General features: G+C 59.9%; 1 protein-coding gene across 1 annotated transcript; it reads right to left on the reverse strand.

Annotated features, from left to right (window-relative positions):
• Window positions 1-1,744: 1,744 nt before the first annotated feature.
• Window positions 1,745-23,188, reverse strand: LOC128837468 (integrin alpha-M-like). The gene is made up of 31 exons (XM_054028707.1): window positions 22,937-23,188; window positions 21,707-21,824; window positions 21,014-21,108; window positions 20,828-20,892; window positions 20,343-20,457; window positions 19,000-19,127; window positions 18,507-18,658; window positions 18,273-18,426; window positions 16,926-17,070; window positions 13,805-13,881; window positions 9,844-9,976; window positions 9,630-9,766; window positions 9,078-9,218; window positions 8,667-8,876; window positions 8,143-8,273; window positions 7,844-8,001; window positions 7,597-7,748; window positions 7,238-7,369; window positions 6,809-6,882; window positions 6,579-6,720; window positions 6,273-6,383; window positions 6,093-6,175; window positions 3,873-3,956; window positions 3,672-3,744; window positions 3,430-3,537; window positions 3,261-3,338; window positions 2,858-2,980; window positions 2,661-2,759; window positions 2,430-2,540; window positions 2,071-2,321; window positions 1,745-1,993 (listed from the first exon to the last, which is right to left on the reverse strand). The coding sequence occupies exons 1-30, from the start codon at window positions 23,097-23,099 to the stop codon at window positions 2,178-2,180; spliced, it is 3,636 nt and encodes a 1,211-aa protein (XP_053884682.1). The 5' UTR covers window positions 23,100-23,188; the 3' UTR covers window positions 1,745-1,993; window positions 2,071-2,177.
• Between the last annotated feature and the right edge of the window lie 699 nt (window positions 23,189-23,887).

Raw genomic sequence — 23,887 nt, forward strand, 5'->3', positions numbered from 1 at the left:
TACTGCTTCCAGCCAGCTGCTGGCTTCGTCCCAAACAGACGCCCCCGCGTTGTTCCCCTTCCTACCCACTGCAAACAGAGACGCACAAAGCGGGGACTTGGGGTGCAAAATTGCTGCGATGCAGCCACCTCTAGGGCAGGACATCTGGGGAACAGCCACATACAACACCGCACAGGGACAGCTCATCTGGCACTGAGATGCAGCCACCTCTGGTGCAGGGCAGCTGGGGAAAGGCCACACAGCTGGGGCACTGGGGACAGCCCTGACTGCCAGGGGTGGAGTCTGCCCTCATGCTAGTCCCTGCAGCCCCCTGGGAGGTCTCCCCCACAAGCACGATCCCACCCGGACCCTGCTGGGGGCGCTCCAAGGCGGGATTCGTGTGGCCCCTGCCAAGGGGTGGGCAGGTGGGGAACAGCCCCATAAACCCAGCGTGACCCCCCCCCCCCGCCACCTCCCACCGTTCCCAGCGAAGGAGGGTCTAACCCTAGACCCAGCCACAGCCCATCCCCTGCTGGGGATCTCGCCGGATGGGAAGCAGGTGAAACACGGGAGTTTCATGAAGACTGTCAGCGCCAGCCCAAGGAGCTGGTCCTCCCAACGCTCCGATCCGCCTGCTCCCCTTCCACAGCGCCCCCATCCATCCCATCTTCGACCCCGGCTGGCACGACACCGGGCACCCGCGGCCCCTCCAGATCCCGGGACCCGCTGGCCAGCGCCGGCCATGTCCGCAGCCTGGTTCATGATCTGGGCATTTGGGGGCGGGGGGGGCAACGGTCGGGCGCTGCCACGTTCGCGACTCAGCAGCTGCCCACAACCACCCTGCGGCTCTGACGTAATCTCAGCGCCTGGCACACGGGGACAGCTGGGCGAAAGGCCAGCGGCTTCCCAAACCCTGGTTCCCAGGGCCGGCTCTGGTAGAGAGTCGCTGGCTCAGGCCCGGGCGACTCACAGGAGACCCGTTTTTGGTGGATCGTCCCGAGAAAACACACGGAGAACCCGAACATTTTCAAGATGGGGCATTTGTCAGGGGAGGGGCTGTATCTCCTGACCCCCTGGATTAGCTCACTGGACATTTGCACCCCAAATGATATCCAGTCCCTACTACTGGCCTGGCAGTTTTTTGGGGGGCAGGATCTACAGAACCCCTTAATTACAGAACCCCAATTTACCACCCCAAATTCTAGCCAGTGCCTACAACTGGCCAAGTTTTTTTGGGGGGGGCAACAATCTGAACCCCCTAGACTAGACCCCCAAATTCACACCCTAAAGTCTATCCAGAGCAGGCCAATTTTGGGGGGGGCTGTATCTCCTGAACCCCTGGACTAATCAACCCCAAATTTGCACCCCAAATTCCACCTGGCGCCTCCTCCCAGCACAGCAATGTTCAGGTCGATCTGACGCAGCGTGTGGATTTTAGACCCGTTTGAGGTGTGACCTTGCTGCAGAATTTGGGAGACGACCGTAAATAGGCTGCAGCTAGGCGTGAGCTGGCTTTGGGGGAGCTGAGCCCCACTTTCCTCTCTGTGAAGGGGGCAGGGCAGAGCCCGCAGCCTGGAGCTGCTGGGGCCTTTCACGCTTTTGAGTTCCTACACTACGCAATCAGATACTAAACCCAGCGGCCAGTGGCGGGCCCGGCAGCTCCGTTGCCCAAACGCTCTGCAGCGAAGGGAGATCGGAGTAATCGCCCCCTGGTCCCTTTATGCGCCAACGAAGCCGCGTGCGTGATAGAAACAGGAGTTCATGGTAGGAATTAGTGAACAAAGCAGTTTTGTCTCCGGCTTCTGACAAAGATTTTTTTCCTCTAGTTTAAAAACAAAGAAAACCGCAGAACAGAAACTGGAACAAAATAATCCGACAAAAAACACTTTCAGAAATGTGGCCATTCCCCTCCCAGGACTGGGGAGAGAACCCAGGCGTCCTGGCTCCCAGCCCCCCCGCTCTAACCCCTAGTCCCCACTCCCCTTCTCATGGATGGGGAGAGAACCCAGGAGTCCTGGCTCACAGCCCCCCCCTCCCCCAACCCACTACCCCCCACTCCCTTCCCAGAGCTGGGGAGAGAACCCAGGAGACCTGGCTCCCAGGCCCCCCTGCTCTAACCCCTAGTTCCCACTCCCCTCCCATGGATGGGAAGAGAACCCAGGAGTCCTGGCTCACAGCCCCTCTCCCCCACCAAAGTGTCATGACACCCCCTCGGGGTCAGTGGATCCCTGTGCAGAGGTGGGCTCTGGTGGGGCCCCGTTTCCCTGCAGGACCCCAGACACAGGCTCCGCTCCTGGGGTCTCCTCCGGGGTCATGGGCCGATTCCGCTTGAAGAAGCCAAACTGGGGAAGAGAGAAGAGGGGGGCAGGGGTGTTAGACGGAGGGCGGCTGATGGACGGACAGACAGGCCGGTGTCAGGCCAGCCAAAGAGCTGGGGAGGGGACACGCACCTTATACAGGAGCCCGACCATTACGACGAGAAGCAGGATGCCCCCAATGGAGCTGCCAATAATCACCGGGACCGGGTTGAAATGGGAAATTAACTCTACCTCCGTGGTGATCTGAGGAGAGACATAGTTAGGGGAGAGAACCCAGGAGTCCTGGCTCCCAACCCTAACCCACCAGACACCCCGCCCCCCCCCAGAGCCAGGAGAGAACCCAGGCGTCCGGGCTCCTGGTACCTGGCTATACTGGAATTCCTCTGGCTGGATCTGGAAGTATTTGGTCTCGTCGATGCTGACAGCAGCTTCACTGCGGAGCTGGAGCCTGCGGGTCTCCAGCTGGAGGACAGACGGACAGAGAGGGTGGTAAGGGGGGGTACAGCAGGGGGCACCATGGCCCCATCGCTCCAGCAGCAGGCGCCCCCCACCGGACGTACCTTAGCGCCATCCTCCGGCCTGTACAGCTCCCCGGAGAAGTTAAATCTGCGGGATTCTCCACGGGCCAGAGAGGCCACCTGACACCGGACCCGGGTGCAGACAGACGCCCCTAGACACCCATGCTGGGAGCAGAGGGAACCAGAGTCAGACTCCACCACCTGTCCTAAAGCGCGGTGAGACAGACGCTCCTCCCCAGAGGGGCCGCATCCCAGTGCCGGGCGAGGGGTCCCCGTGTGCCCAGCCCCCCTCCCCCACCCCAGAGGGGCCATGTCCCAGCACCAGGTGAGGGGTCCCCATGTGCCCAGCCCCCCCCCCACTTCAAAGGGGCCACGTCCCAGCACTGAGCAAGAGGTCCCCATGTGCCCAGCCCCAGAAGTGGCTGCATCTCAGCTCTGATCTTACTGTCACTGGTTCCTTTGGGGTCTGGGTTGCAATCCCCATTCGGAGCGTCAGGGGTGGGGTGCATGTGAACTCCTGTTCCTACCAGGGAATGGAGAAGGTTATTCAAGGAGAGAACCCAGGAGTCCCGGCTCCCAACCCCCTAGACCCCACTCCCCTCCGTCCCACTCACCCCACTGCTGAGGTTCACGGATACGTCCCAGATGAAGCCAAGTTCGGCCCGGATGGGGAGTTCAAAGGTCACAGCGACGGGCACAGTAGGGGGCCCTAAATTCTGCACCTGGGAGGGGGGAGAAGAGGGATGGAGTTAAAGGAGGGGAAGAAAGATGGGACCTCGGTTTACATAGATATCGCTGCACCGAGCGTGTCCGGTCTCAGCCCCGCCCGTCTCAGCCGACGCGCCGGCTCCGTCACCTGGTAGCGGTGGGCAATGGCGCGGCGCTCCGGCATCTCCGACGAGACGCTGACGTAGGTGCTCGACTCCAACCTGGGGGAGACGTGGGGGCGTCAATGTCTGTGCTGACCCCAGCCCCCCCATGGAAAGGGGCCTGCTGGGGCATGAGGAGTGGGGAGGGGGAAGGGAGGAGGGGATGCGGGGAAATCGGGGGGTGGTACCCCGTCACGACGACCCCGACCGGGTGCAGAACCGGCAGCTCCTGCGTGGCTGTGTTGTCCGCCAAGGTCCCGTTCTCGTTCTGACTGCAGGGGAAAGAGGGAAAACTGGATCGGCTCAGCCCCATGGCGGGACCTGCCCCCCACCTCCGCACAGCCCCGCCCCATCTGGGCCGGGGACCCCTCCCCCCACAGCTGGCAAATATCTGTGTGCCGAGAGGGAAAGGGGAGCAGAGGCAGTGGGGGGTGGGGGGATAGAGGAGGGACGGACGGACATGTGTTGGTGGACAGAGGGAGGGATGGGGGGGATAGAGGAGGGACGGACAGACGTGTTTTGGTGGATGGAGGGAGGGATGGTGGGCAAGAGGAGGGATGGACGGATGTGTGTTTGGGGCGGAGGGAGGGGTGGAGGGGTGGAGGGATGGGGGTTAGAGGAGGGATGGACAGACGTGTGTTGGGGGGCGGAGGGAGGGCTGGAGGGGTGGAGGGATGGGGGTTAGAGGAGGGACGGATGGATGTGTGTTGGGGGCGGAGGGAGAGGTGGAGGGGTGGAGGGATGGGGGTTAGAGGAGGGATGGACAGACGTGTGTTGGGGGGCGGAGGGAGGGCTGGAGGGGTGGAGGGATGGGGGTTAGAGGAGGGACGGATGGATGTGTGTTGGGGGCGGAGGGAGGGGTGGAGGGGTGGAGGGATGGGGGTTAGAGGAGGGATGGACAGACGTGTGTTGGGGGGCGGAGGGAGGGCTGGAGGGGTGACGCTGTGTGGAATACGTCAGAGACGTATTGTGTGATTATCGGTATTGTATCACTGCAAGGAATCTGCGCAGAGATGCCATGTTCGGTGTCAGCGAAAATGTCATGATTTGCCAAGGATGATGATGTTGTTTATAGGCGTACATCACCTTTGTATGGTGAGTTACAGGGAGGTGCGGTGTCTCTGTATTTCCAAACGTGTGCTGTGTGTCTGGGTGACACCCCCGGACAGATTGGCAGCAGCACGGCCTGGCCTGCTCGATGGCCCATCAAGGGTCGTCAGCTGTACCATGGACCCATGGCGAGACGCCGAGGGATGCACCTAGGAGCCCGCAGCACATGTAGGGACAGGCCTGTGGACAGGGGCTGCGAGGCATCTCCATGCACATGTGCTGCAAGCTCGTGTTTGGGACGAGGATGTATGAGCCGCATGGCAAAGGAGAGAAAAATGCAGCTGCAGCTTCTCTATGTTGTCTCCAATCCTGCTTCCCACCTCTGGAGTCACTTTCCTCTGAGCAAGGACTGACTGACCCATCCCAGCTGTGGGTGACTCCAGAGGGACTTTCTAGCCAGCAACCTCACCAGCGCTGCTAACAACCTGATCTATGGACTTGGAAATCACTGTAGGTATCCGAGGGCTTTACCATTTCACATCGCTCTTCCTGGTCTCTCTTTTCTAACAAACCATTAGTTTTACAGACTAAAGGATTGGCCGGCAGGTTGGTATTTTGAGTAAGAGCCAAACTAATATTGACCTGGCAATGTGGCTGGCCTAGGGTCAGAAGAACATTTTGTAGAGTGAGCAGAGTTTTTAGATAACTTCTCGCTGGACTGGACCTAGGTGCTGGTTGGGAGCCAGAGAACTGGAATGCAGTAAAGGGGTGGGAGTGATTGCTTTTTTCAGCTTCTCGATAACTAGTGTGGGGGATCAGGGAGCACCGTGTGTAACTGGTTGGGGAGTCTAACCCACCAGCCTTGGGAGGAGCTGCTCTCCCTTCTGCAGCCTGCCCTGACCTTGGCATTCCCAGTGTGGGCTGCCCCAGGCACCCTGGACACACAAGGGATGGATGGACGTGTGTTATGGATGGACATGTGCTGGGGATGGATGGATGGATGGATGGCAGGGGAGGTGGATTGATGGCCAGATGGATGGATGGCAGGGGAGGTGGATTGATGGATGGGTGGATGGACGTGTGTTGGGGATGATTGGATGGATGGGGATGGACGGATGGATGGACGTGTTGGGGATGGATGGATGGATGGATGGATGGCAGGGGAGATGGACAGATGGATGGCAGGGGAGAGGGATGGATGGATGGATGGATGGGATGGATGGCAGGAGAGATGGATGGAAGGTGGAAGGTGGAAGGATGCGTGTGGGGATACCCCTTTCCCTTGGCTTTCCCGTCCATCTCCCCCAGACACACTGTGGGGTCCCTTCCCTTGCTCCTCCCCCAAGCCAGGAACGCACCAGGCAGCTCGGACAGTGAAGGAGGCTGGGTCGTCCCCCCAGCTGGTGACAGAGGAGACGTGGAAAGAGAGACGGAGGAAAACCTGCAGGAGGAGACCAGAGAAGGGTGAGACTCGGTGCAGGGCGCAGACATGGGGTGCCGAGACCGGGCGCGCTCAGTGCACGGACCACCCCCGTTACCTTCGTTCTCTCCCGCAAGGCCGGGGGGCTGAGCTTGCAGGAGCTGTTGAGGACGGACAGATGGCCAGGAGCTCCGGGCACGTCGCAAACCAGAGAGACCGGCCAGTGGGACTGGGGACATGGGAGAACAAGGACTAGTTAGTGACAGCACTCCTCACTCCCGACCCGCAGCCCCTGCCAGCCCAGCCCTGCCCCCCCCCAGCTCTGCCGGTGCCCCTCACTCCCGACCCGCAGCCCCTGCTAGCCCAGCCCTGTCCCCCCAGCTCTGCCGGTGCCCCTCACTCCGGACCCGCAATCTCCCGATACCTGCAGGACAGAGCCCCCCCGGAAGGACAGCCCTGGGGGGTACTGGATCATCAGCACCGGCCCATAAGCCATTTCACCCGCGTTCTCCAGCTGCACCGTCAGGTTGAGTGGGAAATGGGGGCTCAGTCTGAGACCTGGGGAGCTGGAAAGCACAAACTCCGTCCATTCTGACCTCGCTCAGTGGGGGGCACTGTGGGGGGCGGGGTGCTGGCGGGGGGGGGTTCACTCACCCCGAGAAGTTGAAGGAGACGCGCAGGTCGGCCACGCACACCTCGTCCAGCCCACAGTTCTTCTCAAAGGGAACCTGCGAGGCCAAGAGATCCCAGAGTAGCCGGAGGGGACCCAGGCGTCCGGGTCACTCACCCTGGGGCTCCACTCGCTGGGACTCAGGCGTCTGGGTCAGTGCCCAGGGAGTGGGAGGGGAAGGGACCCAGGCGTCCGGGTGGCATGGTGAGGGAGGGAAGGGACCCAGGCATCCAGGCAGCAGGCTGGGGGAGGGGAAGGGACCTAGGCGTCCGGGTGGCATGGTGAGGGAGGGAAGGGACCCAGGCGTCCAGGCAGCAGGCTGGGGAGGGGAAGGGACCCAGGCATCCGGGCAGCAGGCTGGGGGAGGGGAAGGGACCCAGGCGTCCGGGCAGCAGGCTGGGGGAGGGGAGTACCTGTATGTGGGTGGTGGTGTTGGTGTTGGGTAGCAGCAGGGGGGTCAGACCCCGTGTGCCGGGGATCGGCTCCCCTTGGACCGAGAAATTCACCTGCAACTTCACCGACGTCAGGAAATCCTCCAGGCAGGACTGGGGGGAGGGGTAAGTGCTGTGAGCTTCCCTACAGCAGTGCTCCCATCTAGGGACATCCCCACCCGGTGCTGTGAGCTTCCCACCCAGCAGTGCCCCCAGCCAGGGACTGCCCCACCCGGTGCTGCGAGCTTCCCCACAGCAGTATCCCCAGCCAGGGACTCCCCCACCCAGCGTTGTGAGCTTCCCACCCAGCAGTGCCCTGGGGGCTGGGAGCGGGGTCCTACCAGGACGTGCAGGGCTTTGGTGGCGCAGGCTGGCCCAGAGCCGACCAGCATGGTCTCCACGAGCCGCGAGGTGCCATCGTGCAGCGCCAGGCGCGGGTTTGATTTCCCAGCATCCACCTGGAGCATGAAGGAGATGCGGCCGCGAAGTGGGGCTGCGGGAGAGCGAGGGAACGAAAGGGACGAATGAAAGAACAGACGAGGGAACGCGCCGGAGGGAGCTGGGGACGAGCGGGTGGGGGGGTCTCACCTGGCCCCCCCAGGCTGATCTGGCTGAGGTTGAAGCACAGGGTCAGAGCAAACTGCCCAGCCCCCCCGCCCGCCCCCCCGGTGCAGCCGACATTGTCCAGGGGGATCAGGGTCGGATTCGGCACCAGGGAGCAGGAGACGCCGATCACCGGACGGGACCTGCCGGGAGACATACGCACGGACAGTGAGAGAGCAGGACAGACGGACATGCCCCCCAGCAGCAGCCCCAATTCCCCCCCCCCATTTCCCCAGTGCTGCGAGCTTCCCCGCAGCAGTGCCCTCCGCTGGCCTCTCCCCTACCTGAGCAGCACGGCCCGGCCCAGGGCCCCAACGGCCACGTCCGTGAGTCCGTCCCCGCTGAGATCCAGCCGCCCCTGGACGGACTGACCAAAAAACCGGAGGGCGGGAGAAAGAGACCGGGCGGAGATACGCTGCGGGGAGGGGGGAGAGAGAGATAGGACTGTGCCCCTCACTCCCGACCCGCAGCCCCTGCTAGCCCAGCCCTGCCCCCCCCCAACTCTGCCGGTGCCCCTCACTCCCGACCCGCAGCCCCTGCCAGCCCAGCCCTGCCCCCCCCCCGCAGCTCTGCCGGTGCCCCTCACTCCCGACCCGCAGCCCCCTGCTAGCCCAGCCCTGTCCCCCCCAGCTCTGCCGGTGCCCCTCACTCCCGACCCGCAGCCCCTGCTAGCCCAGCCCTGCCCCCCCCCCCAGCTCTGCCGGTGCCCCTCACTCCCGACCCGCAGCCCCCTGCTAGCTCAGCCCTGCCCCCCCTCCAGCTCTGCCTGTGCCCCTCACTCCCGACCCGCTGCCCCCAGGGGTCTCACCTGGCTGTGGGGGTCTCTCAGGGCCAGTCTCCCCGGCTCCGCCAGGAAGATGTAAAGGGCCCCCCTGCCCTCATCCTCCATGGGGGCCCCAATGGCCACGTCTCCCGCGCCGTCCCCGTTCACGTCCCCCAGAGGCCCCAGCGCCGCCCCGAACCGGCCCAGCCCATCCCCCGGGGACCCCCACAGTGTCTGGGCACAGCTCAGGGAGCCCTAGGGCAGAGAGAGACCAGATCAGAGCCCAGCCCCCTCTCCCCCCAGCTCCTCCCAGCCCGGTCCCCCCACCCCCACCCCCATCTCCCCCCAGCCTGGCCCCCACCTCACCCCCAGCCTGGTCCCCCCTCCTCTCTACCCATCCCCCTCCCAATCCCTCTGCTCACCCCCAAGCCCCACCCCCATCTCCCCCGGGCTCACCCCATCCCGCAGGGCACAGACCCGGACCAGGCCACCCCGCCTGCGGTTCTGGTGGCCAGGGGCCCCGATCAGAACCAGGTCTGTGTCGCCGTCGCCGTCCAGGTCCAGGGTGCAGAGCTCGGCCCCGAAGGAGGCGCCCACCTGGGGGGAGAGACAGACAGACGGATGCAGGGTGCTGAGGGGCTGGACAGGGAGGTGGGGGGAGGTGCGGGAGGACAGACGGACGGAGGAGGGACTGGGGGCAGAGCCGGAGGGAGGAACGGGGGTGGGAGGCACTGGGGGCCTGGACAGACGGGTCGGGGAAAGGGTTATGGATTGACAGATGGACAGAGGTGTGAGGAGAGGGACAGACAGAAGGACGAGGGGGGTGGACGGACAGACGGGAGCGGGGGGGCAGCTGGAAAGTCAGACAGGGAAGCAGGGGGGCAGCCGGACGGACAGACGGGAGCGGGGGGGCAGCCGGACATACAGGCAGGAGCACGAGTGGATGGACAGACAGACAAGGAAGAAGGGAGGACAGATGGATGGGGGCGGGTGGGACTCCATTCTCACCTGCTCCCCCTGGACACTGTCTCCGACCCGCCCCCCACGGCGCTGGAAGACTGCGACACGCCCGACGTGCCCAAACCGGGGGGCTCCGGCCACGTACAGGAAACGGCCCCCCTGGCGGGCCAGGGCCATGGCATAGCCTGTGGGGGGAGGGAGTTAGCATGGGGGGGCTGGGGGGAGGAGATAGATGGGGGAGGGGGACGGGGGGGTCACTCACCCAGGTACGAGTCCTTGGCCTCCTGCCCCAGGGAGGACTCATTGATGAAGGCCGCGAGGGGGGGGTCTCCCGACCACTCCTCCAGCCCCCCCGCCCAGTCATAGGCCCCCACCGCCCCCACCACAACGGCCTCCTAGGGGTGGAAGAAGAGAGACAGAGAGAGGGCCGTAAGGGACCCAGGCGTCCTAGCCCGTCCCCCACCCCCGCTGCCAGTAACCCACCAATTCACCCCCCTCAGGCCAGCGTTAACGAACGACCGCCGAACACTAATGAGCCCACATGACTATGACTGAGGTGACGCCTTCGGCATATGAATAAGCTAAAATAATGATTAATGATGGGAAATAGGATATTAATAAGGGGAAATATTCAGACTATTAATTAGCCAAAATAATTATTCATTACTGACTACTTCATTACTGGCTTGCACCCTCAGCAAGTTTGCAGATGACACTAAACTGGGAGGATTGGTAGATACACTGGAGGGTAGGGATCGGATACACAGGGACCTAGACAAATTAGAGGATTGGGCCAAAAGAAACCTGATGAGGTTCAACATGGACAAGTGCAGAGTCCTGCACTTAGGACAGAAGAATCCCATGCACCGCTACAGACTAGGGACCGAGTGGCTAGGCAGCAGTTCTGCAGAAAAGGACCTAGGGGTTACGGTGGATGAGAAGCTGGATGAGTGGACAGTGTGCCCTTGTTGCCAAGAAGGCTAACGGCATTTTGGGCTGTATAAGTAGGGGCATTGCCAGCAGATCGAGGGACGTGCTCATTCCCCTGTATTCGACATTGGTGAGATCTCATCTGGAGTACTGTGTCCAGTTTTGGGCCCCACACTACACGAAGGATGTGAAAAAACTGGAAAGAGTCCAGTGGAGGGCAACAAAAATGATTAGGGGGCTGGAGCACATGACTTATGAGGAGAGGCTGAGGGAACTGGGATTGTTTAGTCTCCAGAAGAGAAGAGTGAGGGGGGATTTGATAGCAGCCTTCAACTACCTGAAGGGGGGTTGCAAAGAGGATGGATCTAGACTGTTCTCAGTGGTGGCAGATGACAGAACAAGGAGCAATGGTCTCAAGTTGCAGTGGGGGAGGTCTAGGTTGGATATTAGGAAACACTATTTCACTAGGAGGGTGGTGAAACACTGGAATGCGTTACCTAGGGAGATGGTGGAATCTCCTTCCTTAGAGGTTTTTAAGGCCCGGCTTGACAAAGCCCTGGCTGGGATGATTTAGTTGGGGTTGGTCCTGCTTTGAGCAGGGGGTTGGACTAGATACCTCCTGAGGTCCCTTCCAACCCTGATCTTCTATGATTCCATGAGTCTATGACTAGTCTATGTTACCTAATCCTCACCACACTAACCCCCACCCGGCCCCCTGACGTCTGGGCCATCACCGCAAACTCATGTGCGGAGATCCAGGGTGCAGACGACCTCTGAAAACCGCCCCGAGGAAGGAGGAGAAACGCTGAGCCGTGAGCAAAGCCGGCCCCCAAGGAGACACGCCGGTCAGATCAGAATCAGAGGCTATCACATTGGAGGTGATGGGCACTCGGCAGGGGGTTGTCGGAGACCCTCTAGGAAATGGGAGGTAAGACCTCGCAGGGCAAAACCGATTTGCTGTAGGGGGTTGGGCAGGCGACGCAGATTTCTGGCGCTGGAGGGGAAGTCGACGGCACAAGAACATGGGGTGGAAAAAGGTCATGGCTGGACGAGGTGGTTCCCTCGGGTGGATCTAAAAGACAAGTCGTCCACAAAGAGATGAGCAGAGGATGGTGCAGAATGGGCGACCGGGGATGCAAACCGCCAGTGATGGAGATGAAGAAGGAGGAGGAGGAGGAAGAAAAGTATATTCATCGCCACGAGCGAACAGGAATGGAGAGCGTCTCTCCAGCAGGAAAAGTCTCACTGAGCTATTCCTAGCCACGGGGAAAGCCGGTGACACTCGGGCATCTGCTCTCCGCCATGGTGACGACGTTCTCCAGATGGTCAAACGGCCGGACGCTCCGTGACAGGGAATGAAACGAGGTGGCGATCGGCCGCCCCAATGCAAGATGAGCCGAGGGGCTGAGGTCGGTACGGATGTGTCCAGCGGAGACCGGAGAGACACATGGGCCCTCGCAATGATCACGGATGGAAGAGGACGGAGCATGAAGCCAAAGACTCGTCACGTGGACCGGACGTTGCTGGACCCTAGAGAGACCGACTGGCATAACAGGGCGAACGGCCGCGAGCGTTGGAAGAAAGCTACAAACGTCGCCAACCCCGAAGAGGGAAGTGGGAAGAAACCAGAAGGTGCATAATTAATACTGACCGATAACTAACATGATCAATGAGAAAAGTCTACCATGAATTAGAAAATGATGCATAATCATGCAAAACAATGAATAACAAATGAGAAGATATTACCATCAATATAACCAGGAAACCGATTTGAGAGAAGGGACTATATTAATAGCCACTCGGCACTCATTAGTAACAATAAGCAAATCTCATTAAACAGCTGTTAATGTTAATGAGAATCATAATATCATGTATAGCAATATACAACCGCGGACACCGGTAGTTTGCGAAATCCGTGTTCTCACCGACACGACTGTTCAGTCATGTGACTGTCTTCTCATTTATAGTCGTTGTCTCATTGACATGAATATTAATAACTAATAACCAGAAATATGAATATTAATGCAAAAACAATCATGTAAATGAGGAAATATGAACATGAATGGAAAACTGTCTTAGTGAGACAAAGTATTTAGCGAACTTCATATCAATGGGAAAGCCAGCTAGATAAATGGGTATATATCAATATGAGAATATTATTAAAAGCAGTGAGGAGATAGATAGATAGATAGATGGGGTGGATGGGGATACATAGATAGATAGATAGAGAAGGGTGTATGGGGATAGATAGATAGATAGATAGATAGATAGATGGGTGTGTGGAGATAGATAGATAGATAGATAGCTAGATAGATAGATAGAGGGGGTGTGTGGGGATAGATAGATAGATAGATAGATAGATAGATAGATAGATAGATAGTGGGGGTGGATGGGTATAGATAGATAGATAGATAGATAGATAGATAGATAGATAGAGGGGGTGTGTGGGGATAGATAGATAGATAGATAGATAGATAGATAGATAGATAGAGGGGGTGTGCGGGGATAGATAGATAGATAGATAGATAGAGAGGGTGGAAGGGGATAGGTAGATAGTGGGGGTGGAAGGGGATAGATAGATAGATAGATAGATAGATAGATAGATAGATAGATAGATGGGGTGTGTGGGGATAGATAGATAGATAATGTTACTGTTATCCTTATGAATAGTCAAAGTTCTTATTAATAGTAATTCCCCGTGATATGAAGAAGTCTCTTGGCAGTATATATCGCTCTCTGTTAATGTTTATCCTCCTAATACCAAGCTACTAATGTCCCTGAGAGGCTGTTGCTGTGAAGGAGAAGACGGCTCAGCCCAGGTTAGCGAGGACGGGATCCGTGAGCCAGTGAGAAAACTCTTCCCAGGCATGAGAAACCCAGATCTACTAATGGGAAAACTCCTAACCCTGGTGCAGGGACATTACATTGGTGTATTCACCGTCCGAGCGAGCTGGGATATTAATATTAATCAGGAAATGTTACGATCAGTTAGGACAATTATAACACGGACGGTGCTTTGTTAAAGTACATTCTGAATTAGGAATAATTATAATCAATTAAAATTGTGAGAAATATGAGGGTTAACAGACTAATGAATGGTAATGAGCCCAGCAATAATTGCCATGTTCCTAGCAGGGTGGCTGGCTCCACCTTGTGGTGGGACCGTGTATTACACATGGTCCGACCACAGCCCCGGGGGTGCGGGACTCTCTGCCACACCCCCAAGCTGAAGCTCGAGCCCATGGACCGGGCCAGCCCCCCAGGGTGCACGGGGGGGGGGCGTTTCTACCCACCGGGGTGAGCAGGGCGCTGAATCCACCTTGCGACAGCTCCAGCTGAAACGAGCTGGCGTTGGAAACCTGGGCCGTCCCTGGGGGGAGGAAAAGAGGGGGTGAGACCCGGACGGGGAATGGGACCCAGGTGTCTGGGTAGGGTCACTCCCCACCCCAGCACTCCCCGACACCGGGATGGGGAATGGGACCCAGGCGCAGGGCTGCCCAGAGGATTCAGGGGGCCTGGGGCGAAGCAATTTTGGAGGCCCCTTTCATAAAAAAAAGTTGCAATACCACAGAATACTATATTCTCGTGGGGGCCCCTGCGGCCCCAGGGCAAATTGCCCCACTTGCCCCCCCCCCCCCCCCCCGGGCGGCCCTGGGAAAAATAAACATTTAAAAACCTTCCGCATCTCGGCACAAACCCAGTTTTGAGAAAACTTCTTTTCAAGTCACCTTTACAAGGCATCACTGGTTCTCAGCATCAGCTAGTGCTAAAAGCCACTAAAGCTCATTAAAAGGGTTGGACAAATACTTTCCGTCAAAACTTTTTTCGGATTGAAAACTGGGGGTTTTTAAAAAGCAGAAAAAATCATGGACAATGTCTGCTTTCCTTCCAAATTTGTTGTGGTTTTTTTAATTGAAAAGCTGAAATTAGTCTGCCAAAACCTGAACATGGTTTGGGGTTTCAGAAGTGTGTGGCCAAATATTTGCTGCTTGCTGTGTTTGACTGTTTAAAGAAACAATAAAAAAATTCTGCTTAAAAAAAATCCAAAACTTTTGAACCACCTCAGCCTGTGACCAAACGCCTGAGCCCATCCAGTCAGAGACTTTTCCAGGTATCTGATACTCCGCTGGCTTCCTTGACTCATATCTGTCTCCATGACTTTGGGTTCATTTAGGTTAGAACATAAGAACATAAGAACGGCCGTACCGGGTCAGACCAAAGGTCCCTCTAGCCCAGTGTCCTGTCTACCAACAGTGGCCAATGCCAGGTGCCCCAGAGGGAGTGAACCTAACAGGCAATGATCAAGTGATCTCTCTCCTGCCATCCATCTCCACCCTCTGACAGACAGAGGCTAGGGACACCATTCCTTACCCGTCCTGGCTAATAGCCATTAATGGACTTAATCACCATGAATGTATCTGTTTCCTAGAGACTGGCTCCATGGGGTCCCTCACAAACTGGAGACGGTTACTGTGGGTTTGTCTTTAGTATAGCTTATGTACATACTCCATGAACTGAGCATTTGAGCTCGTTCCAGAATCTGGGATGAGCCTATGTTGTGAAAACGGAAATGCTCAAAATAGCACATGCCTGTGAATGGACACAGGGTGCTAAAATTAAATTAACCCAGGGGGTCTCAAACTGGGGGTCGGGACCCCTCAGGGGGTCACGAGGTTATTACTGGGGGTCGCGAGCTGTCAGCCTCCACCTCAAACCCTGCTTTGCCTCCAACATTTATAATAGTGTTAAATATATAAAAAAGTGTTTTTAATTTATAAGGTGGGGGGTCGCACTCAGAGGTTTGCTATGTGAAAGGGGTCACCAGTACAAAAGTTTGAGAACCACTGAATTAACCCCTCTGGAGCCTCGGGGAATGCAGGGGACGGGGGTCTCCCTCGGTAGGGTTGGGAAGGAGGTAGGTGGTGTAGGATGTTGCTCTTCTCATGGGATCCCTCCCCCATGGCTCTCTTGGCTCTATCACTGTTAATCTAAAGTGGCTAATTTGAAATGAAGGTCCCCTCCCCTGACATGAGTCTCCCTATGGCACTGAAATTAACTGTAGACTATAATTTGGCATTTAAGTGAAAGGGATGGTAGCCCTAAGGGAAAAGATAACAGCTTGGCTCTTTGTGTTAAATAGCTGTCTGCAAGCCTCAAACCGCTGAATGAGCTTTAGGGTAGGGAAGGCTGTGCCTCGCCAAGGGCCGGCTCTGGCTTTTTTGCCGCCCCAAGCGAAAAAAAAAACGTGCAGGGCGGCCGGAGCGCGGGTTTGCCCCGGGCAGCGGGGGGGAGGGGGAGGGAGCGGGGGAGAGAGAGAAGGGGGGTGGCCAGGGCTTCCTTCAGCCAGGCACTTTCCACGCGGCCCCTCCTGCCACGCCGCCTGCCGGGAGGGCTCTGCGCCGCTCTAGTCGGCGGGGAGGGAAGGAGGCGGGCTGCCCTGCCGGGTTTGCTGCAGACCTGGCACTGGCTGGGGCAGACGGAGCACGCAGCCCGCTCCCAGCAGGGCGCTCCCCTCCTCCGTGCCACTGCCCCCTACAGGGCGGCCGGATCGGCGAACCAAAAAAGAATAAAGAAAAAAACCTGTGGGGCAGCCGAAGCGGCGAAGGAAAAAAAAAAGGATTGGGCGGAGTGCCGCCCCTTAGAATCTGCCGCCCCAAGTACGCGCTTGCTCGGCTGGTGCCTGGAGCCGGCCCTGGCCTCCCCAAACAGCCTGGCTCTGCCCCCTATTTGACCCCCACCCACTTCCTACCCCCCTCAGAATCCTCAACCCATCCTGCTCCTTGTCCCCTCACCCCCCCCAACCACCACCCCGGTCCCCACCAACACCCCCCCCCATCCCCTGACTGCCCTGGCCCCTATCCATCCCTCTGCCGAGTCCTGACAGACCCCCGGAATGCCCTCGATCCAGCCCCCCATGCCCTGACCACCGCACACACACACCACCCAGCAGCGCTGTCCAGGGCTGCTCCTGGGTTACCGCCGCCTCTCCCCTCTCTCAGAGCCTCAGCGTGCCGCGTCCAGGAGCTGCCCTGGCCCCTGGACAGCGCTGCACCGGCGTGGCTCCGGCGGAACCAGATCTCGCAGCCCCGCCCCCTTACCACGCGGGTCTGACTCAGTGGGAGGAGCTCAGGCCCCGCCCAGAGCCACGCCTCTGCCCTGCTGAGGCACCAGAGGATGGGCGAAGGCAGAGGCAGGGCTGGGGCCTGGAGGAAATTGCCCCATTTGCCCCCCCGGGCGGCCCTGCCCAGGCGTCCGGGTAGGGGTGCTCCCCACCCCAGCACTCCCAGACACTGGGATGGGGAATGGGACCCAGGCGCCCGGGTAGGGGCGCTCCCCACCCCAGCACTCCCAGACACCGGGATGGGGAGTCGGACCCAGGCATCCGAGCTGGAGGAGGATCCGTGGGCCCCGCACCTTCGATAGCGAAGATCTTCTCGCGAAGCTGCTCCTGGATGGTGCTGAGGGCGGAGAAGCTCCCAACCTGGAAGACGTTCTCAGCCCGTGAGGCGATGATGAGCAGCTCCTGGCGCGCCTCAGACGTGGAGAATGCCTTGCCCACCTGGAACCGGGGGACGGGGGAGAGAGACCTCCAGGAATGGGCTCCAGACCCCCCAGAAACCCACAGGCCCTTCACACTAACACGGAACCTCCCATGGTCCTCCAGGGGCCCCCCACCATGCTCTAGAACCAACTAGAACCCCCCCTGGGCACCCCTCGCACACATGCAGACACCCCCTAGCGTTCTCCAGAGCCCCCCACCATACTCCAGAACAAATGGAACCTCCTAGGACCCACAGAACCCCACAGACCCATCACCCACACCCAGAACCTCCCCAGCATCCTCCAGAACCATCCAGAACTTCCCACAAATCTCCAGTACCCCTCAGATACCAACATGTCCTTCAGATCCATTTTATACCCCCTCCCTGAACCTCCTCATCCACCAGAACCCTCCAGAACCCTTCCAGCCCCCCCTTCCCCGGAGCCCTGCTTTGGCCTATCCAAACCCCAATCCAGAATCCCATACATCCCTCCCGGGACTCTTTGGGAATCTCCCGAGCGCCTCATTTCTGGTCCAGAACCTTTAAGGAACCCCTAGATCCTGCAGGAACCCAAAACCTTTGAGGAATCGCTCGCAACCTAAAAACACTGACTGTCTCCAGGACATCCTAGCACCCTCCAGAACCTTTAGGGAACCTGCAGCAACACTTAGCATATTCCAGATCCTCCTGGAAACCAAAACCTTCAAAGAGCCTCCAGAACCTTTGGGAAGCCCAGAACTTTCAAAATACTCACAGACAACAGAAACATTAAGTGCCCTCCAGAACGTCTGAGGACCCAGAACCTTCAGTGAATTCCCAAAGCTCGTTAGCATCCTCCAGAACCTCTCAGGAACCAATGAGAATCGAACCTCTAGAACCTCCCATTAACTTCTGAAACCTCTCAGGAACCTCCCAAAACCTCCCAGAACCTACAGAACCTCTTGGGAACCAATCAGAACCTCCCAGAACCTCCTAAAATCCTTCCAGAACCTCTCAAACACTAGAACCTTTAAAGAACCTCTTGGTTCCCCAATCCATTAAGGACCCTCCAGAACAGCTTAAAACCCAAAAACCTTTAAGGTCTCCCCAGAACTGCTGGGAACCCCAAACCTTCAAGGAGCCTCCAGAACCTAGAATGCTGGAGGAACCCCGAGAGTTTTTTGGAGCCCAGAGCACGGCAGGGACTCTCCAGCCCCCTGGCCGGCTCCCCCCGCCGTACCCCGATGGCGTAGCGGACCAGCCCCATGTTGTTGGCCGCCTGGATGGCCTGGGGGAAGAAGTTTACGGTGTCAGTGGACTGCCCATCGGTCAGGACGATCAGCAGCTTCTTGGCGTGGGACCGGGCGCCGTGCTCAGGGGCGAAGGTTTGTTTTCTGCGGGGAGAGCGGTCAGGGTCAGTACAGGGAGTCCAGGGGGGCCAGCTGCGTCCCTCCTGCCCCCGTGGGGTACTCACACCGTGAAGAAGATGGCTGAGGGCGTGTGAGTGTTCCCCTTCAGATGGGGGAAGGCCATCAGGTCCTGCTCCACGGCCTCCAGGCCCTTCGCGACGTAGTCGGCAAAGGTGAAAACGTGGTTGATGTGGGAGGAGAACTGGACCACGGCAATCTGGGGGGGGGAAAGGGGGCAGCAAGGGGGGAAGGGGAGGGGGCACGAAGCCCCCGGGGCAGAGGGGGAATGAAAGGAGTCGGGGGGGAGATTGTTTAAAAGAGCAGATTGTCACCGGCTGCCCTGCCCCCAACATGTGCACAGACGGACGGACACAGCACAGGGTTCGGCCCCTCAGGTGCAGGGACGGATGGACACACCACGCAGGGACAGCCAGACGGACACACTGTGCGGGCACGGACAGACGGACGGACACAGCGCAGGATTAGGCCCCTTGGGTGCAGGGACGGACGGACACACCGCGCAGGGACAGACGGATGGACGGACGGACGGACCCCCACCTGGACGCGGGGCCCTGCCAGGGCGCGCAGCAGCTTCCCGATAAATTGCTTCATGAGCGTGAAGTCGTTGGGCTGGATGCTCAGCGAGTCGTCGTATAAAATAGCCACGTCCACCCCCGAAATGCACTCTGGGGGCGGGGAGAGATCAGCCCCCCTGGCCAGCATCACCCCCCCACAGATCCCCCCCGCCCAGCATCACCCCCCACAGATCCCCCCTGGCCAGCATCACCCCCAACACAGACCTGCTGCCCAGCATCACCCCCCAACACAGACCTGCTGCCACCCCCAGCCAGCATCACCCCCCACAGATCACCCCCGCCCAGCATCACCCCCCAACACAGACCCGCTGCCACCCCTGGCCAGCATCACCGCCCCACAGATCCGCCCCCCCGCCCAGCATCACCCTCCCGCCCCTGTCATAACTATAAAGGGAAGGGTAACAACCCTCCTGTGTACAATACTATAAAATCCCTCCTGGCCAGAGACTCCAAAATCCTTACCTGTAAAGGGTTAAGAAGCTCAGGTAACCTGGCTGACATCTGACCCAAAGGACCAATAAGGGGACAAGATATTTTCAAATGGGGGGGGGGGCTTTGTCTGTTCCCTGCGGCTTTGGCTGGAGACAGATCAGAGAAGCAAACGATCCCACTCCCATAGCGTTAGTGAGTATAGCAAGGGAATGCGTTAGATTATCTTTTATTTTGGATTGTGATTTTCTCCATGCTGAGAGGGAGGTGTGTTCTTGGTTTTCTTTTTGTAACTTTAAAGTTTTGCCCAGAGGGAAACCCTCTGTGTTTGGCTCTGATTGCCTGGGAGATTATCTTCCCTTCTAATCGTACAGAGATGCTTCTCCCACCGCTTTTCTTTCATTAAAATTCTTCCTTTAAGAACCTGATTGATTTGTCATTGTTTTAAGATCCAAGGGTTTGGGTCTGTGCTCACCTGTACCAATTGGTGAGGGGATTATTCTCAAGCCTGCCCAGGAAAAGGGGTGTAGGGACTTGGGGGGATATTTGGGGGGGGGTTAGGGCTCCAAGTGGCCTCCCTAAATGTTTGTTTAAATCACTTGGTGGTGGCAGCGTTACCTAATCCAAGGTACAAGGAAGGATTTGTGCCTTGGGGGAGTTTTTAACCTAAACTGGTAGAAATAAGCTTAGGGAGTCTTTCATGTGGGTCCCCACATCTGTACCCCAGAGTTCAGAGTGAGGAGGGAACCCTGACACCCCCACAGACCTGCCCCCCCGGCCAGCATCACCCCCACACACAGATCCGCCACCCCCCGGCCAGCATCACCCCCCACAGTTCATCAGCCCCCCCAGCTGTGCCCCCAGCCCTGCCCCCACCTTGGCCGGCCGGGCGCAGGACCCTGGGGGGGCTCTCCCAGCCCCCCCACACATAGCACAGCCCCTGCAGATACACGTTCTCCTCACAGCGCTGCTGGAGCCGGGGACCACAGGCCTGGGGGGAGGGAAAAGGGGTCACTGGGGGGACTCCCCCACTCTTGCAACCCTCCCACTGTGCCCCCACAGCACCCCATCTCCTGAACCCACCTGCACCCCCTCCCCCACCTCCCTTGGCCCCTCCCCCCACAACTCCCTCCCCCTGCGCCCCCACAGCACCCTGTCTCCTGATCCCACCTGCACTCCCCCATCTCCCTTGGCCCCTCCCCCCACAGCCCCACCCCAATCTCTCTTTGCCCCTCCCCCATCCACTGTGCCCCCCATGGCAGATGCACTCCCCCACTTGCCTACCTCTTCTCTTCCACCCCACAGCCCCTCCCCGTCCCCGGGACCGCCCTGCCCTATATTGGTGTCCGGGGGTGACTCACGATGACTCGGGACCCGGAGATCTCATCGGAGGCGAGCGCCAGCCCCAGGGAGACCAGGGGGGTGTCTGGGGGTGGGACAGAGAGAGCGTGAGAGAGAGATACCCCACCCACATAGCCTCCTGCCCGTCCCCCACCCTTCACGAGATATATGGGGGGCAGAGACTCCACCATGCGCCCGTCACTTACCGGGCAGGGGGATGGGCTGACAGGTCTCCGCATGATAGGAGCAGCGATACAGGGCCCCCGTCCCGTTCCCCGCCAGGGGGGCACTGACCACCAGCCTGGGGAGAGATGGGTACAGACAGGATGGGGGAGATACTCTGATCCCACTTCCCTCCCGGAGCCAGGGAGAGAACCCAGGAGTCCTGCCTCCCAGCCCCTCCTGCTCTAACCCACCAGATCCCCCCTCCCCATCCAAGCTGGGGAGAGAACCCAGGAGTCCTGGCTCCCAGTCCCCCCTGTTCTAACCCACTAGACCCCACTCCCCCCCCCCGGGGCCTGGGAGAGAACCCAGGAGTCTTGACTCCCCACCCCCTTGCTCTAACCCACCAGCCCCGACTGCCCTCCCAGAGCTGGGAGAGAACCCAGGAGTCCTGACTCCCCACCTCCCTGCTCTAACCCACCAGCCCCCACTCCCCTCCCAGAGCTGGGGAGAGAACCCAGGAGTCCTGACTCCCCACCTCGCTGCTCTAACCCACCAGCCCCCACTCCCCTCCCAGAGCCAGGAGAGAACCCAGGCATCCGGGTTCCCAGGCCCCCCTGCTCTAACAACTAGACCCCACTCCCCTCTCAGAGCCAGGGAGAGAACCCAGGAGTCCTGGCTCCCAGCCCCCCCTGCTCTAACCCACCAGACCCCATGCCCCTCCCCGGGGGTCTCACCAGGAGCTGTCGTTCGAGCGCATCTGGACTACCCGGTACCCGAACTGCACGTCGGCGTCACCCTCGAAGACAGTGGCGTTGTGGGTCTCGATGCTGAAGGCCTGGGAGGGGGCCAGCCCTGGGGGTTGGGAGTGCAGAGTGGCAGGGCACTGCTGGGGGAAGCTCGCAGAGCTGGGGCACTGCGGGCGGTGGGGTGGGGGACCAGACAGACAGACAGGCAGCTGTCGGGGGTGTGGACAGAGGGATGGACGGGAGAGATGTGTGGGGAGGTGGGTGGGGGAGGTCGCTGGCTCCCTTCCCCAGAGCTCACAGCCCTTGCACTCCGACTGACCCCCCGGGGAGAAGAGGAATAAGGGGGGGCACAGCACCCCTCGTGGGGGGGGGGAAACGGGAGCATGTGGAGTCCGGGGGGGAGGAGCATTTACACAGAAAGCCCCGAAAAGCACCAGGGCAAAAAAGTCCCCAAGGTTCACAACGAGAAACGGGAACAAAAACAGGAAACAGGGACCAGGGGTGAGAGCAACCGCTCAGGGGACTGGGCCCCCCCAGCTGTCCCGGTGCCCCTCACTCCTGACCCGTAGCCCCTGCCAGCCCAGCCCTGCCTCCCTATCTCTGCCGGTGCCCCTCACTCCTGACCCCCAGCCCCTGCCAGCCCAGCCCTGCCCCCCCCCCCAGCTCTGCCGGTGCCCCTCACTCCCGACCCGCAGCCCCTGCCAGCCCAGCCCTGCCCCCCCCCCAGCTCTGCCGGTGCCCCTCACTCCCAACCCCCAGCCCCTGACAGCCCAGCCCTGCCCCCCCCCAGCTCTGCCAGTGCCCCTCACTCCCGATCCGCAGCCCCCTGCTAGCCCAGCCCTGCCCCCCCCCAGCTCTGCTGGTGCCCCTCACTCCCGACCCGCAGCCCCTGCCAGCCCAGCCCTGCCCCCCCCAGCTCTGCCAGTGCCCCTCACTCCCGACCCGCAGCCCCCTGCTAGCCCAGCCCTGCCCCCCCAGCTCTGCCGGTGCCCCTCACTCCCGACCCGCAGGCCCTGCCAGCCCAGCCCTGCCCCCCAGCTCTGCCGGTGCCCCTCACCCCCGACCCGCAGCCCCTGCCAGCCCAGCCCTGCCCCCCCCCCAGCTCTGCCGGTGCCCCTCACTCCCGACCCACAGCCCCCTGCCAGCCCTGCCCCCCCCCCAGCTCTGCCGGTGCCCCTCACTCCCGACCCGCAGCCCCTGCCAGCGCACCCCGAGTACCTCGCAGGAGGTTTAGCGTGAGCAGAGCTACAAGCAGCGGTCGCAGTTCAGGGTCCGGCGCCATCACTTCTCTGGGTGCCGCGTGGGGGTGGGTCACGTATTGTTCACTCATTTCCTTCCCCTCCTTCACCGCCCCCTTCACCGCCATGGGGCCATGGCTCATTGGGGCAGCCCCAGGGACGTTCCGAGCGTCCTGTGTGGACTGGGCCTCTAGGGGGCGCTGCAGGGGTTGCCGTGGGGCAGGGAGCTCATCATGGGGCACTGGGGAGTGTCCTGCCGCAGGGAGCGGGCTCTCAGCAGGGGACGCTGTGGGGCAGGGGTGCCATGGGGCAGGGCAGGGGGCGCTGTGGGGCGGAGGAGGCCAGGGTGTCACTATGGGGCTGGCATGTGGATTGTTTTTCTCCTGGCTGCAGGCCGGATGTGGTCTGGTCTCAGCTCGCAGCCCTTGGCTGTTTGTCTGGAGTCACTTCCCCCCAGTCCCACCCGAGCGCCACCGTTAACCCTTCATGCCCCTGTGACGAACTGGGACTGTTCTTACTGTGGTCTGTGAATGCTGAGTGGGGAGTGTTGGCTGGGAAGGTTGCAGGGGAGTGTGGCTAGGATGGTCTGCATGGTGGGATGGAAGACTGGCCTTGAGGGAAGATACCTGAGCGTGAGAACCCAGGAAGGGGTTAGAGGCCAGGTGACACCTTTGCCCGGGAAACTGAACAAAGGCTGTGGGAAGAGACGCTGGGGAGAGAGTTTTCAGGGCTGGCTGGTGGAAGGGCTGGGAGGCAGACGGGACTCTGACCTCCCAAGGGGGCTGGGGTGCCCCTGGGACCCCAAGATGCACCTAATTGAGGGTGGGGGGGCTGTTGTCTGTGCCTGCAAGACCTGTCTTGGACTGTGTCCCTGTTGTCTAAATAAACCTTCTGCTTTACTGGCTGGCTAAGAGTCATGGTGAATCGCAGG

The sequence above is a fragment of the Malaclemys terrapin genome, chromosome 4 (genome assembly GCF_027887155.1).
Source record: "Malaclemys terrapin pileata isolate rMalTer1 chromosome 4, rMalTer1.hap1, whole genome shotgun sequence".
NCBI lineage: Eukaryota > Metazoa > Chordata > Testudines > Emydidae > Malaclemys > Malaclemys terrapin.

Bases quoted from the DNA above. Each gene is read 5' to 3' on its own strand.
- LOC128837468 (XM_054028707.1), bottom strand. From the start codon at position 23,099: ATGAGCCATGGCCCCATGGCGGTGAAGGGGGCGGTGAAGGAGGGGAAG. The intron at 13,882-16,925 runs GTGCGGGGCCCA...TCCTCCCCCCAG, and splicing joins GAAGATCTTCGCTATCGAAG to GGACGGCCCAGGTTTCCAAC. The intron at 9,977-13,804 runs GTGGGTAGAAAC...TTCCACCCCTAG, and splicing joins TCAGCGCCCTGCTCACCCCG to GAGGCCGTTGTGGTGGGGGC.